The 19,193-nt window shown below is 36.1% G+C and overlaps 1 protein-coding gene across 2 annotated transcripts in view; it reads right to left on the reverse strand.

The window, feature by feature from the left end:
• Positions 1 to 19,193, reverse strand: part of LAMA2 (laminin subunit alpha 2) — a 478,805-nt gene that overhangs the window by 257,288 nt on the left and 202,324 nt on the right. For both annotated transcript variants that reach the window (XM_081094172.1, XM_081094171.1), the window contains exons 11-12: positions 9,838 to 9,978; positions 7,286 to 7,456 (exon numbers count right to left, since the gene is read on the reverse strand). In XM_081094172.1, the coding sequence (XP_080950298.1) occupies positions 7,286 to 7,456; positions 9,838 to 9,978 (312 nt within the window). The remainder of the gene's footprint in view (positions 1 to 7,285; positions 7,457 to 9,837; positions 9,979 to 19,193) is intronic.

The raw sequence follows: 19,193 nt of genomic DNA on the forward strand, positions 1-19,193 counted from the left end.
TTAGATAGGATAGTTTTATAGAGTTTTATTGCATGTATATTCCCCGAACTCAGTCTCTCAATGATAGACATTTTTGCAGCTATCACAAACATTTATGAATAACTTTGCATTTTACATATTTATTTATACCTGTAGGATAAGTTCCCAGAAGAGAAATATGTAATCATATGCGTATTTGTAACTTTGGTGAAGATTTCTAAATTGGTTTTCTTGGATTGCATCAATGTATATCCCCACTACTAACATGTAAGGATTTTTGTCTTTTTAAAGTCTCAGTAATGGTGTGCTATCCATTTTTTTGACTTTCCTAAGATAGATTACAAATGATTTCTCAGTGTTATCATATTAAGAGGCAGATCGAACATCATTTCATATATTGAAGAGCCATTGTATTTTCTGTTCTATGAAGGGCTCATTCATATATGCTGTCCATTTTTCTGTTAGACAGTTGGTCTTTATCTCATCAATTTCAAGAACCTCTTTAGGTACGAGAGAGATTAGCCTTTCATTTGCTATAAATTATAACAACAATGAAACATCTCGGACTTTTTAAAAAATTGATATTTTATTATTTATATTTGTTTTCCAGGGCTGCCAAAACAAAGTACCACAACCGAGTGTCATAAGCAACAGAAAGTCATTGCCTCACAGTTCTAGAGGCTAACATGTGAAACAGAAGTGTTGGCAGTGGTGGTTCCTTCTGAGGGCTGTGAGAAAGGATTTGCTTAAGTCTCTCCTTGGCTTGTAGATGGCCTTCTTTGTGAAAACATGACATTCTTCCTAACATAGTCTCTAAATTTTCACTTTTTATAAGGACACCAGTCCTATTAGGTTGGGCTCCACCTTCATCACCTCAGTCTTAACTTGCTACATTATAGCTATAGGGTATTGCTTATGTTTATTATGTTTATGAAACTGACTTCTCTAATCAATTACTAAAGGGCAGGAATCTCAAATTCCTTTAGACACCAGGTCTTCAGTGAAGCAGGAATAGTGAGATACTTATCACATCATTTGCTTCGAAAGACATGAAGCAGCTGCAAGATAAAGTGCAAAGCATTCTGCAGGTTTCTCAAAAACTAGCTAACTGATTTAATTTTTTTGGTTTTTTTACATTTCTGCAAAGCTACAATTTAAGCCCTTTACTCTACTTACTTGCTAAAATTAATTCCCTGTGATTGTCCAGTTGCTCTGTCAGCAATAAACAGGTAGGGGACAAAGTGTTCTTTGATAAATGTCTTTTATTGACATGAGACTATCTACAATATAAATTACCGCAGCACACAACTACAGAAATTCACAAAGCAATAGACATATATTGAACAGCGTCTGTGTGCTAAGGGCATTTGGAGAATTCTGAACAGTCTGGGGGGGAATGCTGGAATTCTCATTTTGCAGATAAGAAAAGTAGCACTCAACAAAATTATGGAATGTGTCCAAGATCACAAAACTAATAAGCTAGCAATCCAGCATTTAAATCAGATTTGTAAAAGGCATAAGGACTAAAACAGCAAAAATAAATGACCAGGGCCTCCCCTTGCATAAATAATGACTTCAATCAATTCTAATGAAGATAATGTATTAACTTGCTAGTCCGTGAACAAGGTGTCAAAGGACTGGTCCCCTCTGAGGGCTGTGAGGGACGGGTGTGTGCCAGGCTGCTTCCTGGGCTGTAGCTGGCTGTCTTCTCTCTGTGTCTTCAGGCTCTATTCCCCCCATACCTACCTGTGTCCCATTCTTCCCTACCACCTCATAACAATTTAAGAACAAACAGACCAAAACCAGCACATAAAGAATGCTCTGGCTACGATAGGTTCCAAATGCATAATACCACCGCCTAAACTACAGTTGATGATTCTGATCTATTGCAAGGGACAGAGGCCTGAATATTGGGGGTTTGTCTCAACAAGGACTTGGGCTAGTGCATGAGAATCAGCAATACATGGGTTCCCTAAGGTGCACATGGCTGTGAACTGTCACTGAAAAGAATATAGAAAAAGACTTCTACATTAAGATTGTTTGAAACTCTTTTAGGTTGATGCTGGTTTTGCTTTCTTCAGTTTTGAGGTAAGGAATAGGGGTTATAGAAGAAAGGCTTTTTGATCCTCTTGTTATGGCATAGTCTTCCTTTTTACAATTTCAAAGAAAATTTGATACAAAAGCACCTGATAGGCTATTTGAAGCTTGGATGTTTTGTTACTCATTCAGTAACTATTGAGTTAAGCCCTCAGCCTAAAGACATGGCCAGTCTGAGGTCCTGTGTTAGGTAGCAATCGGTAGAGAAAGCATTATTATTTAGCATTTTTTATTCTCTTAATTTCTTTTTGTAGGAACAAATTTCTGTCTGGTATCTTAGTCCCTTAACCAAAAAAGCTTTCTACATTTCTTCTAGTGTAGGTGTGCTGATGAAAAAGTATCTCAGTGTTTATTTCTCTAAAGTAAAAACTCTTTGTCTTGCCTTCATTTTTCAAAGATATTTTGGCCTAGTAAAGAATTCTAGACTGATAGTATTTTTCTGTGTGTTGCTGTTTTCTTTTTCCCCACTTTAAACATATTTTAAAATATCTCTGTACTGTTTTGGGGCTTGTACCACGTTTGACAAGAATCTTCTTTCTTCTTCAGTACATGTTGTGTCTCTTTTTCTCTGATGCTTTTAGGGGTTTCTCTTTACCTCTATCTACCATGCTTGTTTTATTTCTTTCTTTGTTTCTTTGATTTTGATGTACCTTGGCTGAGTTTCTTATCTGTTTCAATTGATTAATTTTTTCCTGGTTATGGTTCTTAAGTCCCTGCTTGTTTACATGCCTGGTAATTTTTTATTTGATGCCCAACATGATGCTTTTTATGTATTTGGGTGCTGGATTTTGTTGTAATTAATTAAGTAGTAACGGGCTTTGCTCTGACATGCAGTTCATAACTACGGTCAACAAATGAGTTCTTGGGCATTTTGTTTGTTTTTAATAAGTATATTTTCTCATTTACCCCAAACAAATCATTTGGATTGTTCTAGGCAACAGATCTTTTTCTTGGTTCTACTCTATTACCAAATCATTCTTGATGATTTTTTATGAGATCTGATTAATGGAATAGAAATTCATTTAGTTTATTTATTCTATTTACTTTTATGGCCATTTACTTTTATGCCATTCTCTGCAGACATGACACCTTAATTAATCTAAGTCTTAAATTGGCAGGAGTTAAAGATGGAGAGGCTTTGACTTCTACTTTTGAATAATTTTGAGGAATGTGAAAGAAAGAAGTCATAAGTACAAATTCTGCTGCTAAAAGGAGAGTGGATCATGCTTGTTAGTGAGTTGTTTATTTATTTATTTTTTAAAAATATTTTTATTTATTTCAGAGAGGGTGGGAGAGGGAGAAATGAGAGAGAGATGAAAGATGAGAGAGAGAACATTAATGATGAGAGTGAATTATTGACCAGCTGCCTCCTGCATGCCCCCTACTGGGGATAGAGCCTGCTACCCGGGCACGTGCCCTGACCAGGAATCAAACCTCAACATTCTGGTTCACAGGTCGACACTCAACCACTGAGCCACATTGGCCAGGCCACTTGTTTATTTTTTTTAAGCCAAGATTGAAATCATCTTCCAGCTTCCACATAAATCTCAACTCAGGAGTCCTTTCTGAGCAACATTACTAAAACCATTTTTGTTGTTGTTAAGTAAGTTGCATCAATCACAAAGTATTTTTAAGCTCCTTTTTATGTGGTAAGAACTACCTTGTCCTGTAAACCTCAAACATCAGTCTCCTTCAAATCCACAGTTTTAATTTGAGATCTGAGAGGTAGAACTGAAAGTCAAAAAAGCACAACAAAGATTACTTTCAGAAGCCAGATGCTGTTTTGTCAGCAGACTCCTAATATGCATTTTAAGCTAGGCTTTAGGTATACTTGGCAACTACATGACACACTTTAAGAGCTTCTTTAAACTGTAAACAGGAAAAGACAACATAATGTTGTAGGAAGTAAGTATTGTTTCATAAAGAACAAATCACATAGGATGAATTTAATAATGCTCAGAGACAGCATTTCAAACCTTAATGGCGAGGCAGGAACAGCAGACAGGCCACGCCAGATTCTCTGGAAACTTTATAGACCGGCTGAGAATTGCTTTTGGAAGCTGCGCTATTTCAGACCACTAGGGTAACCTTAATTAAGCGATTATTTTAATGATCCAATTGCACTTGGTTTACGAAAGCAGTAAATTATTCCAACTCCGAAGTACCAAACTGTGTCTGAATAGCTAAGCCTGTAGCAAACCAGCAGGACTCTGTCCTCCAGCTCCTTCCATCCCTGCCTAGTTCCACACTTAAACCAATGCCCTAAAACCAAGCACTGACATTTGCCAAGCATTTTGAAAATGAAGTGCTGCCTAGTACAGCCCTGTGGGTACCTGACTTCTTTCGCTTTGATTATCTAGAATGAGGGGAGAAAATTAGCCCTTGATTGTACCAAGCGTGCTAAAGATTCACTCACATATGAGAAGAAAACACGCATTGTTTCAAGATTGCTATTGAGGAATTAACTCATAGGTAAAATCATGTAAAGCTTTTAAAGGGGTAGTATAAAACTATGTTAAGTTTTGCTAGGTCTCATCTATTATCCATGTACACACATAATCACTTATGGATTCCTCATTACTCCAAAGAGAAACTGCAGTCAATAAAAATGTTTCTTAGGACAAAAAATATTCTTTTGGTAAACTGCCTACTGTTCTTGAGTTTTATTACAATCAGGTGGGCCTCCGTGCTAGCAAAGTGTATCCCATTTCAGAGAGGTTTTATTATTTGGGGTTAGGTTCCTTAAAAAAGAAAGGATGGCTTGTGGCATCTTCATTACAATAGAATATGCACAGCACAGCATGGCCCTTTTCTGTTGTAAGTAGCCTTATGACCAAGTGACTAACTTGAAAAATGTTTGAAAACTAGTTATATAAATATTTAGAAAATGCTAATAGCATCTCATAAATATTTTTCCTACTTAGAAATTAACACTAAAAAGGCGGAGGAGGAATTATGTACCCACAGACTCTTGGTCATGGATGTAAATGAGTTTCAGCATCTAAGCAGATGCACTAGTCCCTTGATAGACTATTTCTGTCAGATTCTGGCAAAGGCTCTGATTCGAACAGCAATTACTGGTAAAGAATTTAGCCTCAACTATTTAGAAAAGTGGCTTTATTGAATTTACAAACAAGTCCCTACAATTTTCCATTTCCTTAGCAAGATATTAAATCAACCAAGCTAAGCATGCTATCATGACTATAATTTACGTGATCTGACATGACAGTTAAGATGTACTGTGGTAATTTGTGAGAGCTTGCAGTATTATTGGTAGTATCAAAAATTTATATGGTTCAGTTATTAAGGCAAATTGTTTCATTCATACTGAGATATCTGACAGGAAACCACCGAGGGCTTCCACATTACATTTAAAAAATGCCTTCCATATTCAAACAATTTGCACACCCTGTTGCCATTATTTTGTTCACTGAATGGAAATTGAAGCACAGGCAAGCACAGCTTTTTGATGTGAAAATGATCTGCGGGGGAACATGAAGTGCTTCATTGTGGGTGGTTATAAGCAACAGTTCAGCCAGGATAAGGAAAGTTATCTTTGGGAACCAACAACTATGAACAGGATGTCCAAATTCTTTGCTCTGATGCTATTTAATATCCTATTTGCTTGCTTTCCTTCTGTCAGTTTGATTTTCAGCCAAGAGAAAGAAAAAAGCATATGACCAAAGAAGAAATTATCGAAAATATGGTAAAGAGCATGCTATTATAAGCTACCCTAAAATAAACTTCACTACAGCAAGAAAAATAAGACCTCTGAAACCCATCCAATTTTGACCCAAGGCTCTTTTCTAAATTCCTCAAAGCAGGAAAAAAACACACACACCTGACAGTTTATTTTTGGCAAATTTAAGCTGTAGGCATTCACATTTCATGTGCTATTCTATTCTTATTGGGAATGTAGGAGGTTCCTAAGTAGAATAAGATAGAATGACTTCTTATTGTAATGGGCCTTGTAAATAAATGTTTAATTAGATTTTTATTGCAGCTGTAGAATTTTGTGCAACATATACTGTCTCTTGTAAAATACATATTCACTGAAAACACTTTATTCATTTACACCATTTTCATAATAGCATTTTGAAGCCTGTTAAAAATAAGAAAATTGGCCATGAGTTAAAATTTCTTCAATCTGTGCAAACCACTAGTTCCCATTCACAAAGGAACATCTGAACTACTATTAAATTTTTCTCTCTCAGTACTCACATGCCATGGTGAGAGAACCACGAACTATAAATATATTTTTACTTGTTTAATCTGCGAAGATGCCTTCAAAAGTGACACTATATTCTTATAGGGAAAAACTAGGCTTAAGTAGCACCAATTTGCTAAGAGATTCTTCAGCATGTGATCAGGTTAATTTAACCATCAGATGACAAGGTATTAACTTTCACAGAACAAGCAAGTATTCCCATGTAGAATTACTATACCAAAATTTGTTTGCAACAAATTATTGTGCAAAATAAAATGATAAAAGCCAAGGCACCTGTCTAGCTAGAGTTAATCCACATCTGGGAAAAACAAACACACACACACACACACACACACACACAAACAGTGCTGCCCTTCTGAGGCTCCTAGATTTGTTTATCTGTGTATGTTTTTCTTTGTGTGTGAGTGGGCTTTAAAACACACATGTGCTTTCAATCTGGCACTTCTTATAGTGCAGCACTCTGTCTGAGCTCCAGGAAATATGCTGTTTACATAAGCTTCATGGCAAGCATTACATTAGTTATGTAATAAATTTCGTTTCCAATTAACATTCATACCAGATAGAAGAAGGAGCTCTCTTGAATGTCAGTTTTGAAATGAAATAGAAACAGATGAGGAAAACTTCAGTAAGTACCCCACCATAGACAACTCATGAAAAACATCTATTTCAAGTAAATCCAACACGGATTCTTCCAATGTCTAAAATTTTTTTTGGCAGACATATTCTCAAGCCCTCATTAATTTATTTGTTGATTAAAAAATTATATAGCATGTCAGCTATGTGAAGTTGTGAACCGAGGATGCCATGGCCCATGGAACATGGGAAAAATATCAAATTCAAGCTGATTTAGTTGTTTCAGGCAATCTAATACAGTATATGTTTGATATGCTTATCTTTCTTTAAACAAATACTAAATAAAGCCCATTCTTTTATTGGTCTGTTAAAGCAAAGTAGCGAGAAGCAAGCAGCATATGGACTTACCTTGTTTCCCAGATACGGAGCTGGGGCGCTCCAGAAGTAGTCCTGGGGCAGGGCGCGGCGGGCCTCGCCGCTGCTGATGCTGATGTGATGAGGTGGCTGTGGGTCCTGCTGGGGAGCTACTCGAACGTGGCCAGAGATGTCAGTCAGATACCAGCCACTCATCTCTTTTATCTTAAACAAAAACACACAACCATCATTACTTCAGAAGAATAAAATCCATCCGCTTCTGTTCTCTTTTATACTCCTGTAAAGTCCATGTATTTAGAAGTAAAAAAACAGAAACTATAAAAGTTCATCAAAATATGAGAGTTTTCAATATCACTAAACTTATCGTATGTACTCATAGATTCCTATTTTTCTTTTCTTATGTTTCTAGGAGTTTGGATGGTACTTATTACATAAAAATCTGTTTTCGTTGATTCAATGCTTTTTTTAAAATCATGATTTCAAATACCCTTCTTAAAAATAGAAATTCATTCAAAATTATACAATGGTTATATTAATATCCAGTAATCTGACTTTGAATTTTATATTTTTCACTCTCCTAGTAATTTCCTATTGTTTATGGAATAAATTATTTTAAAAGGTGTTGCCTACGCATTTGTGAAGCTGAAGAAGAAATAAAATTTGCAATTGTCTGAAAGATGGTTTTTCATTCAGTATTTCCTCCCTTCCCATTTATTTAAATTTCAACATTGAGACTTAAAAACATTTTAATCCATCAGCTTAGTCTGTTGCTATGGCCACAGCTCAGAATATTGTACCTACTTCTTCCCAGGGCACCAGAAGTACTACAGGAACACAGGGCTTAGATCCTTGGCCCAGAAAAGGAAGAAGCCTTAAAGAAGGACTTAGGGAATCCATGATGATTTATTTGCTTTTCCATCTTTATACTCCAGGCAGGGGTGGGCATACAGTTGAAATTGTAATTTAAACTGTCAGTTCAGGATAACACACTGGCTACTGAGGTTTATAGCTACCAGGGGCCCACTAGACCTGTGTGAGCAGTTTGGTATTGGGGGTGATAAACAGCAGAATGGTAATGGTTATTGTGGATGAAATATATTTTTTAATTTCTTTATGTAGAAGTCATTTGATTCTGTATCTCCCAGAGCTGTGGAATTGCTGGGACTGCTCTGGTGAAAAGAGAAAGAGAGACCAGTAAACACTTACTGGCTAGCTAGACAATAAAATATATATTACTTTCTTTTCTTCCCTTTCCAACACCACCCTCCAGAAATTCTATGATAGCTCAGTGAGATTCAGAGGAAGTTCTCCCCAGATGACTCACTGAACTGAAAATATTTCTGGACCTGGTTTCTGAAGACCCAAGCTGAGTGTCTCCCCTGCTTCTCTGCTAACTATACAATTTTGATATGTTAATGGAGCTGTTAAGAAGTGTGTGTGAGGGTACTAGAAATAAAAGGAGGAAGTTAGACTAGATTTCCATGAGCTGTTGGTTCTATCTATTCTGCTCCAGAAGCAATGCATTTGATAAAGTATGTATAGGTCCAATTTTAGACATGAGAGAATAATCAGAATCTGCTCATAATATTTCAGACTTGACTTAAAAGCAATACAAGCAGAGAAAAATATACAATGGGTATATTGAGGATTAATTAGCTGATTAAAGTTGAAAGGAAGGAAGATAGTTTATTGAAATAGTGATGTTGGTAAAACACAACTCTCATCACGCTTCTGCTAAAATTCTTCATGACTCTCTAAGTATAAGAGCCCAACTTCTTTAGCATGCCCAACCCTGGATGACTGGCATAGTTTCTCATTCCCCTCTTGGCTTCTCTTTCTCAGCCTGTTTCCTGCTATTCTGTACTCAAGAGTGGCTACACAGGCTATTTGGAATCCCTGAAGGCCCCAATTTTCCTTTCATACCTCTTCTATAAGGAGACAAATCATAGAGTGGAAAAGGCAATGGGGAGTATGGTAGGCACTGGAGGAAGGAAGACAAACATGTTTACATTTATAATAGAGAAAGAAAATTCCAGTGACTACTAAAGAGGCAATAATTTGAAATTTTTAAAATCGACGAAGAATAAAGGTATTGTTCACATTTAGTGACCCCCTTTTAACAATGAAAGGGCCCATGCAGCATCAAATAGCAACTAAAGGTTGGTGGGTAATATGCATTTTATAAAGAAGTAATAAAGCAACATATAACTTAGGTATCAAAAATATTGGTGAATGAATAATATAATTCTTCATATCACAATCGGATGCTTTCTCTGTTGAATCACATTCCCTTGGGGCTAGAACAACATTAATTTCATTACTGCTTCACATATTAATCATGGATACTGAAAAGGCTAATGTTTATTTATTCTGAGAAGTTACCATCTATACACTATTACAAAAAAAAAACTTAAAAGGATTTGATAAAAATATGCAAGTAGCATTGAAAGAAAATTATATCACTTCTGTATAATAACTTTAAGTAGAAGCTCACTGTAAGAAAAAATAATAACTTCATACAATAAGAACAACAATATCAAGAAGGCCTGTGGAACAGCAAACAGAATGGAAAGGCTGGTGCTTACGTTGCCGTAGGTCCAGTAGGAACTTTGACATCTGTTGGAAACCCCTGAACAGAAACACTCATCACATCCTTTTTGATTGCTCTCTTGCAAATTGAAGAAGCCAGATTTGCAACGGCTGCAGTCTCCTCCTTCAACGTTTTCCTGTAAATAGAAAGGTATGTTTAGAAACAGAGGTGCCCTTTAAACTTAAGAATTGTCTCTCACTTTAAGAAAGTATAAGCTGTATATTCTTCATTTTACCGCTCAAAAATCTTTAAAATATAATGATATTTTTTAAAAATCTGCTTGAAAACTCCTTAGTAAACGATATCCTTTCTAATTGCACAGATGGGAAAGAATTTTGGACACTAATCTGCTGTAGTAAAAATTACAATTTTTATCTTCCTGTATGTCACGAATGTGCAGTAAATACTATGATATATACTGCAATTAGTTAAACTGACTAAAATCCGTTTTGTTCATTATTGTCCATTGTTGAACTACTTTGTCTTAGAATGCATGATATGTGACAAAATTAAAGGCATTGAAATAATACATGGACGTATAACACAACATTGATATTTGACAGGTGATCAAATGTTTTTCACATTATATACTAAACAGAAACATAAGAACATGACAGGTAGAGAAACTGGGGCAAACAGTCATAGTGTTACCCTGGTGAGACTAAACAGAAAAGGAGGAAAGTTTTCCCTGCTTAATTTTCACAGTGTTTCCTTTAATGCAATGTTATATAGCCAGTCAATCATATGGTGATGTTATGGGGAAACATAATTCTCATCTGGTGACTGCTCTCCTAAATGGTTCCATTAATCCTAGTCCCAGTATACTGAGAAGTTATCTGTTTATGGGGAGGTCTATACTGTGGACTCAGCCTACAGAAAGCTATGTGATGAAAAACTGGGAAGGGTGCAATTCAATTTAAAGAGTGGTTAAACTTGACTAATAACTTCTAAATGAAGGCTCCTTGCTTTCCAGGAAACAGATTCTTAATATCCCTTATACATGCATTTGCTCCACATTTTTCCTTTTCCTTGAATTCCCTTATTACCTCAATTCAGAAACTTTCCTTTTCCTTAGAGAACTTCTCACTCAACTGTTTTCATAGCCCTTTATACACTGCTCTATTATAACCACAGAAAAAGCATAGCTATTTCTTCTCAGATCAGTCTCTCCAGCTATATACCATAATCTGTCCAGAGGTAGAAACCCTATCTTATTTACCTTTGAGTACTAGGAAATGGCAGTGTTCCTGGTAGAATACTGAACATCAGCTTAATAAATTTTTATTAAGTTTAATTTAATCTTTTAGTGGTTTTGTTTTCCATGAATAGTAAAATGTTATGCACATAGTGGATGTTTAATAAAAATATTTGATAATAAACCAAGTTGGGCAGAAGATAGGGATGATAAAGTCTGATAACATAAGACCAAAAATAAAAGAGGCAAGAATAACATGAAAAAAGAGATAAAGAATAAGCAAATAAAGAGGTTCTCCTTGTATCTGAGAGAATAATTTATTTGAAATTAACTTTTGGACTCAATTTCTATGACCCACTTACCACCTCAACCACCTCTACACTGCTGGAGCCTAAACAAAGGGTGTCTCTGGACCTGTTTTGCATGTCAAACTTTAGCATCCTTTTCATTGAAATTCTTGCTAGTTCTTACTTATAAGGTAGATTTCAGATATTTTGAGATAATAGATGTCAGCAAAACTAATCAAACTAATTTCAGACCTGTAAATCCCCAAAGCCCTGAAGTTAAAAGCATCTTCAGAAGAGTACACAGGCAGGAAAGATGAAACATATTTATAATTCTAATTTAGCTCAGCCCGTTGAGGACACAGTACAGCTGTTTTGTACACTGTGTTCTTATGTTTTTGGTCTAATGTACCTTTCATTTACTCTAATTTGAAAGCTTGTAATACCATCTTTCTGAAATTCAGACTGAGTTCAACAACAAGACATTTTTGGACAGTAGTTACATTTTCCTTAGCCCCATTTTAGCCTGGCAATATGAGCTTGAAAAAATTATGATTAAATAATTGCAACATTCAATTGCATCTAATGGATTGAAGCAACACATTAGGGTAGGAATTCTAGGAACTGTAAAGAATGGTGGGTCAAGGTCCTGCATTTAAAAGCCAACATCTAGAGTTGGGTAAAAAAAAGTACACTCATAATCAACTATAATGCAAGGTGGGCCATGATAAGTGCATCTCAGAAATAAATTAAATTAGGGAAAAACAGAGGAGAAGAGACTAATGCCTGCTAGGAAGGCTCGAGAAGGCTTTATGACAAAACCTTGAAACATGGTAAATGAATTCAATCTGTAGCAGGAGATAGAATGAGAGAGCCATGCTAGCAAAGATATTGGGATCAAGAAATAATCCAAAGACTAGAAGATTCATTAATTATTTATTTTTTTTCATAACACATGCATTAAATATTTCCTATGTGCTAGAAACTTCACTTGGCACTTGGGTTCCAGGGTCTCTGACCTCACATAGTGAACTTTAAGGCTACCCTAAGAGAAATGGCTTTTTTCCCCTTAGCAACTGGTAAATCATTACAGATTATCCAGCAGGAGCTAAATCAACAGAACTATACTTGAGATACTTAAGTTGATGGTAGTAGGTAAAATGTCCATGAAATGTGAGACACTGGAACAAGGAAATCTTTCATTACCACCTGGTGCAGGAAACGGTTCATGCAGCAGGCTTGAACTGCTCAAACCCTCACAATCCAACTGAAATACTGTCCCTTGACCAGTTCCTAAAGGTAACCTAGAATATCCTGCCTGAAAAGAGTGTCTTTTTATACCTGGGGCCAGGGGTCACAGCAGATATTTTATGCAAACAATGTGATTTATGATGAACGCCTGAGGTCTTGGCCACATTGTATCAGTTGGACCTCTGGGGGGTTTGGAGGCTGAATAGTTAAGGTCAATCATAAGAGTGCTCCATATCTACATGACGAACCCCACTCCAAAAACAAACAAACAAACAAAAAACTCTGGTCACCAGATTTGGGTGGGTTTCTTTGGTTGGCAACACTTCACATGTGTAACCACACATTGCGGCTGGGAGAATGAAGCACTCTCTGTACTATTCTCCTGGGAGAGGATAAATGAAGTTTGCGCTTGGACTCTTCCCTACACACCATTTGCCTTTGCTGATGTTAATCTGTGTCCTGACACTTAATAAAACAAAACCATGAACATAACAGCTTTCCAGAGTTCTGTAAGTCCTTCCAGTGAATCGCTGAAAATGAGTGTGGTCTTGGGGACCCCCAACGCACCATGGTGAAGGTGACAGGATGCCTGCGCCCATACAAACAAGTTACACAAGTGGTAGTTTTGCTTTGTTTATTATGACAATCTTTGAGCCAAAATATTTTAGACCCTGTTAAAAGTCCCCAAGCTAATCCTATTCTACCTTTCCATACCCCATTCACTGCACCCCTCTTCACACGTAATCATCAACTCAAAAGATTTGTATAGACTTCACAACCTCACATACAATTGCAAAGCAGTCAGCTAAAAGTCACAGCATTAAGTCTCTAGATTCCTACTTTTTCAGTCTTGAGTCTGCACCATATTCTTTCTTTAATGAGTGGCAGCTCCTAATCAGATTGAGAGAATCATTTGATTGAAAAGTGCTTGGTCTTTTTTTTCCTCGGGCTCTACCACAGACAACTATTAAGCCAAAACTAAATAGCAAATATGGTGGATGTGGTACCTACTTACATATCTGTCTTAATGCCCTAGTTCAAGTGCCTTTTGAAGTTGGTAGGAAAGTGAAAATCTACTTAGCACATTCAATCTGCTTTTGGACATGTCTCAACATTTATAGAATTAATTAGTTATATCAGGTTCTGCTTCCTATCTCATTTCCCAACCTCCCTGGAGAGAATATATATCGAAACAATTTCTTATTTTAGGATTGTGTGTCCAAAATTTCTTTGGAAAAAAATAGTAGTTTTAAAACAGTGATTACTAGATAACATTACAGTTTGATAATATATTTTAGATGTTTTAGAATGACACAATTCAAACACAAAAGCATAGCAGTCAGTATTTTTATTGCACATTCAGAGAAAAAAGGTTTCCCACCTAGTTTGCTAATGACTTTGGCAGCTTGGGTCTCAATTCTTTTTATGGATTCCCAGGTGGATAATTGCTTTTTCAAAACTTCTCTGTGACTCATCAACAACTGTCATCCATGAAACATCCCCAGATTGTGTTCATGATTCACTCTTGAAAAATGCTCTTGATATGAGGATTTAAATTTGCAAGGGTGAACCTTCTGCTTTATGGGTAGGTTCTTTGAGCAATTTCCTTTGGTATCAATGTCAAATTATTAGTAAATGTTTTTTTCCCATTATTTTTCACAATCCCTTTATTCTCTATTATTATTCATTCATCAAATCAGAGCTGAGCTGCTAATACAAGGCATTATAGGAGATGCCAGAGAGAATATGAAAATGTCCTCAAGAGGACTGTACAAAAGGAAATGCAAGTATTGGTAAATAAGGATAATACAAGCAGAAGAAAGTCACTGAGTACATGCTTTGTTATCTAACACCAAATTCATCACCACAGTCCCCATCCCTCTCAAGGAAAAATAAAACAAAGGCCATAAAGTTGAAAGAAAAAGATGTATCCCAAGGGTTGCATGATAGGAATAAAATAGGCTGCTGCAGCCTTATTCTCTCCAATTGTAATTTTCCACATGTAAGAATGCCTAGCAGGTCATTTGCTAACATCTAATTATATAAAAACCCTGGGTGGTGTTCATCACGACCAGAACGGCAATCAAGCGGAAGGAAGTCAGTCCTGCAGGGGTTGTCTTGGAAACGGCTGCGCCCTCCCCTGAGCTGATTCCCAGAGCTGTTTTCTGTAAGGGTGGGGTATGAGGCAGGAACCTGCCCTGGGAGCTTGGAGGCATATCTTTATAAAGTGTGCCACACCAGCACAGCCAAGGGTGAACCTGAGTGGGGGCAGCTGAAAGGCTTAGAAAAGACAGACAAGAGAATGAAAGCCAGATCTCAGTGGGATGCTGCTTCTCTGAGAGACAACGCCCATGCCCACAGCCATGCCTTTATTTTTATAGCAGATGCCACAAGGCAAAGTAATGACGTGACCAAGATGTTTACAACATTCTCCTGGGTTTCAATCCTACTCAACTACATGCACTTGAAATCTATCAAGCCTACATCACTCAGGCACGTGGGGCCATGTGTTCGGACCATAGGCTCAAGCTTACAACTACAGCTGTTGGCTATAATTATGCTGGGAGGGCCCTGCCCTCCAAGCTGGGACTTGCACATGGCAATGAGAGAACTGTGCCCTCTCATCAGTCCAAGGCTTGAACCTGTCCAAAACACTGTAGTGGCTCTCCACAGTAAAGTTTCATTCTTTTTCTTTGTTACTAATGTTGTGGCCCCACCTCATAACAAAAAAACAATTTCCGGAAGATGAGGCCCAGGAATCAGGATTTTAAAAAGATTCCCAGGTGATTCTAATGTGCAGCCAAGGTTGAGAACCACTGCTATTGATATTAAAAAAATATCTGAACGTGCAATTTTTTGTCTAAAAAATTAGCATGTTCAAAAATTAAATGAAGAAAATTTGGATATACTCAATGGAGATTTTCACACATATTTGAGTGATGATTCCATTGATTCCACAGATGATGCTGAAAAGGAAAATTTTCCAATCCCATTTCTTAATAGTATTACTCCTTCGGGAATGCTGTGTCAGAAATTAAAATTGAAAGTGGGTGCAATCATCATGCTATTGAGAAATCTCAATAGTAAATGGCATCTTTGTAATGGTACCAGATTTATTATCAAAAGATTACGACCTAACATTATCGAAGCTGAAGTATTAACAGGATCTGCAGAGGGAGAGGCTGTTCTATTCCAAGAATTAATTTGTCCCCATCTGACACTGGCCTCCCATTTCAATTAATTCGACGACGGTTTCCCGTGATGCCAGCATTTGTGATTACTATTAATAAATCACAAGGACAAACTCTAGACAAAGTAGGCATATTCCTACCTGAACCCGTTTTTGCACATGGTCAGTTATATGTTGTTTTTTCTCGATTTTGAAGAGCATGTGATGTTACAGTTAAAGTTCTAAGTACTTCATCACAAGGGAAATTAGTCAAGCACTCTGAAAGTGTTTTCACTCTTAATGTGGTGTACAGGGGGATATTAGAATAAGTTTAATAACTTCATCAGTCATTGTTTGCATCACTGTTGTTTTTATATCATGGTGTTTTCATATTATGGTTTTGTTGCTTTCATATCATGTTTTTGTCATTTTTATATCATGCCTCTGTTGTTATATCCTTTTGTTACTGTTTATTTATTAATAAATTTATATATTATTTTCATATACATTTTACTAATTTCCTTTCATCTCTCACACTTCTATTATAGAGAAAGGGCAAATAGCAATATTAAAATATCTCTGCTAATTAATTCCCTTTTTAAAAAAATATATTTTATTGATTTTTTACATAGAGGAAGGGAGAGGGATAGAGAGTTAGAAACATCGATGAGAGAGAAACATCGATCAGCTGCCTCCTGCACACTCCCCACTGGGGATATGCCTGCAACCAAGGTACATGCCCTTGACTGGAATTGAATCTGGGACCCTTGAGTCTGCAGGCCGATGCTCTATCCAAACTCGTTAGGGCAATTAATTTCCTTTTAATGTGCACAAATTTCATACACCGGCTACTAGTAAATAAATAAATACAAACAGTAAGATGATCATTTTTGCACCATTTTATTGTCATTTATATTATAAGGTCTTCAAGGGCAAATATCATATCATATAACTTGTCACCATCCAACTCAGTTTGTAAAGCACAAATGTGAAAATAATTGATCTTAAAAATCTAATAATGATAGTGAGAGTTTGTAGCTTCCAGATCAAATGTCACTTTACTCATTAAGAGATTTCTCTCTCATTTATCTGTTATTTTATCACTTCTTTGTACTGAGTCTGCAGATTTTGGTATTAACTGGGTTTCTGGAACCAATATATTACAGATACCAAGTTAATTTTGGGGGGCGACTCAAAGTTAGACATGAATTTTCAACCATGTGGGGGTCAATACCCCTAACCCCTGTATTATTCAAGAGTCAATTGTATTAACCTATAACTTAATACATTTCTTAAAAGTTGTTTAAACTTTGAACAAAATGGGTCTAATATATTCTCTTTCTCAGCATTTCAAATGGGCAACTTTTGTCAATACAGTAAATTTATTTTAATATTTTTAGAGATAAACACTTACATGGATATCATTTTATTTCAATTTAAGTCTCCAGTATCTTAGCTTCTCAATAAAGTTTTGCCTATTAAGTAGCATTTGACCCATGTTGTTTGATATAATCATTCGACACCTATGCCAAATCATGTTTTTGTGAAACAGAATAAGCTAACACATTTCACACTAATTTCTTTTCAGTATTTTAATTATATGAGTATTTTGTTGAACATTTGGGTATTTTTCTTGTTAATAAGAGGCTATAGCCACTTAATTATAGCATATTAAATGCACAAATATTGTGATATAATTCTTTTGCTGTATGCATATAATTTGTGGTTATTAATATTATGTAGATATTTAATGAAACCTGTTTTTTTCTGCAAGTTTTTATTCCAAAAAATTAGTTTATATGAGCTTATATTCATCTATTTTAAATATCATACAGTTGAAAGGTAACTATTTATTGTGTTATGGTTAATGTTTGTATACACATGTACACATATAACTAATCATAATTACTTCATTTTTCCTTCTCTTTTATGATTTCTTAATCGCTATTTATTTTTGTGTTTTAATTATCTGTGTAGAGCTTCCAGTGTCTTTGTAGGAGGCATTTTTCCTATTAGGGTTGCAATCACTCTCTGTACCATACGGAGGCAGGCAGAGCGCAGGCAGGAGCTCAGAAGCTTTCCCTCATTGCCCTGCTAATGGCTGCAGCCCTCTTGCTCTAACCTTTCTCACTGCAGTTACCCAAGAGAATAAACCAAATGAGGCCTGCCTCCCTCACTCATGTTACTCTTTCCCTGCCAATTCCACGCATCTCCACTGTATAAATGGCAGGTGTTTAAAAACATTCCTTTTTTTTCTTTCCCTAGTTAGCTTCCCTATCTTCTAGAAACTGGGGAAGTTTACCTTCCATTTTACACTCAACTTGGCCTGTCTTTTATTTGAGCAGATGATAAAGGTTCAAGACTTTCATGGAGTTTTGGAAAAGGAATAAAGCACACACAGGGTATAATTTTGTAAATATTAGAGAAGATTTACTAGGAGCCCATAAGATTCCTCCAGAGGACATAGAGGATGAAGAGGGGAGGTGTCTTTAACAAGCCATCACCTACAGACTGCTGCCATCTGGGTCTACTAGAGCAATTTTTACATATCAGGTAATATCTGAAGGAAATGTACTGGATCTAGAAATGTATTATGTTGTAATATATGACAATTCCTTAAGATGAATTGTGGACATCTGCCTGTTTACTGTCCAAGGTAAGTACCTAAATCACCCCTGATATATAACATATACCTACTATGTAACTAATATAATATTTAGCTTAATATTTTAGATATTCTTGTCCCAAGAATATACACTTAACATTAATACTAATATTTATTTATTGTGTTATGGTTAATGTTTACATACACATGTATATATATATATCACTAATCATATCCTACATACTGCTTAGATAAGACTACTGGATTAATAAAGGAAATATACTAATAAGGTTCTATCTATAATTGAGAACAAAGAAAAAAATATAGAACAAAAAAAGAAAAACAATTTTCTACATCAGTATGGCATGCTACGTTTTTATTTTCTCAGCTAATTTAGCTAACACTGCCTGATCCAAATATTTGGTACTGATTACTATAGCTAAGGGCAATCAGTTTTGTCATTTATGACTCATCCATGTCTCTAAGTTTCCTCTCTGTGTATGAGCTGCAGGTGTAGTTCACCCTTTGGTGTTAACATGATGAACTATTAGCTGAGCATGTACAGCAAATACAGTTGCATTTCTGAAAGGACTCTTGGGAGGAAATACTGAGCCTTTAGTCAATTCCAGTAGGGCTTCTTACATTTTTAGTAATTAAACGAAAGAGTTTGAAGATGGTATTTCAGACCTATCTGGGATCAACCTTCAGAAGATTAAAAATCCAAAATGAAACCCTAGACAGAATTATTCTCAGAATTAGAGACAAAGCTAGAGTAGATTTGAGTGTGCTATAGTTTTAAAGGGCTGCTACATTTAGTGCTGTATCGTTGGAAATTACACTAGACTGG

The sequence above is a fragment of the Myotis nattereri genome (assembly GCF_964212035.1).
Source record: "Myotis nattereri genome assembly, chromosome: 6".
NCBI lineage: Eukaryota > Metazoa > Chordata > Mammalia > Chiroptera > Vespertilionidae > Myotis > Myotis nattereri.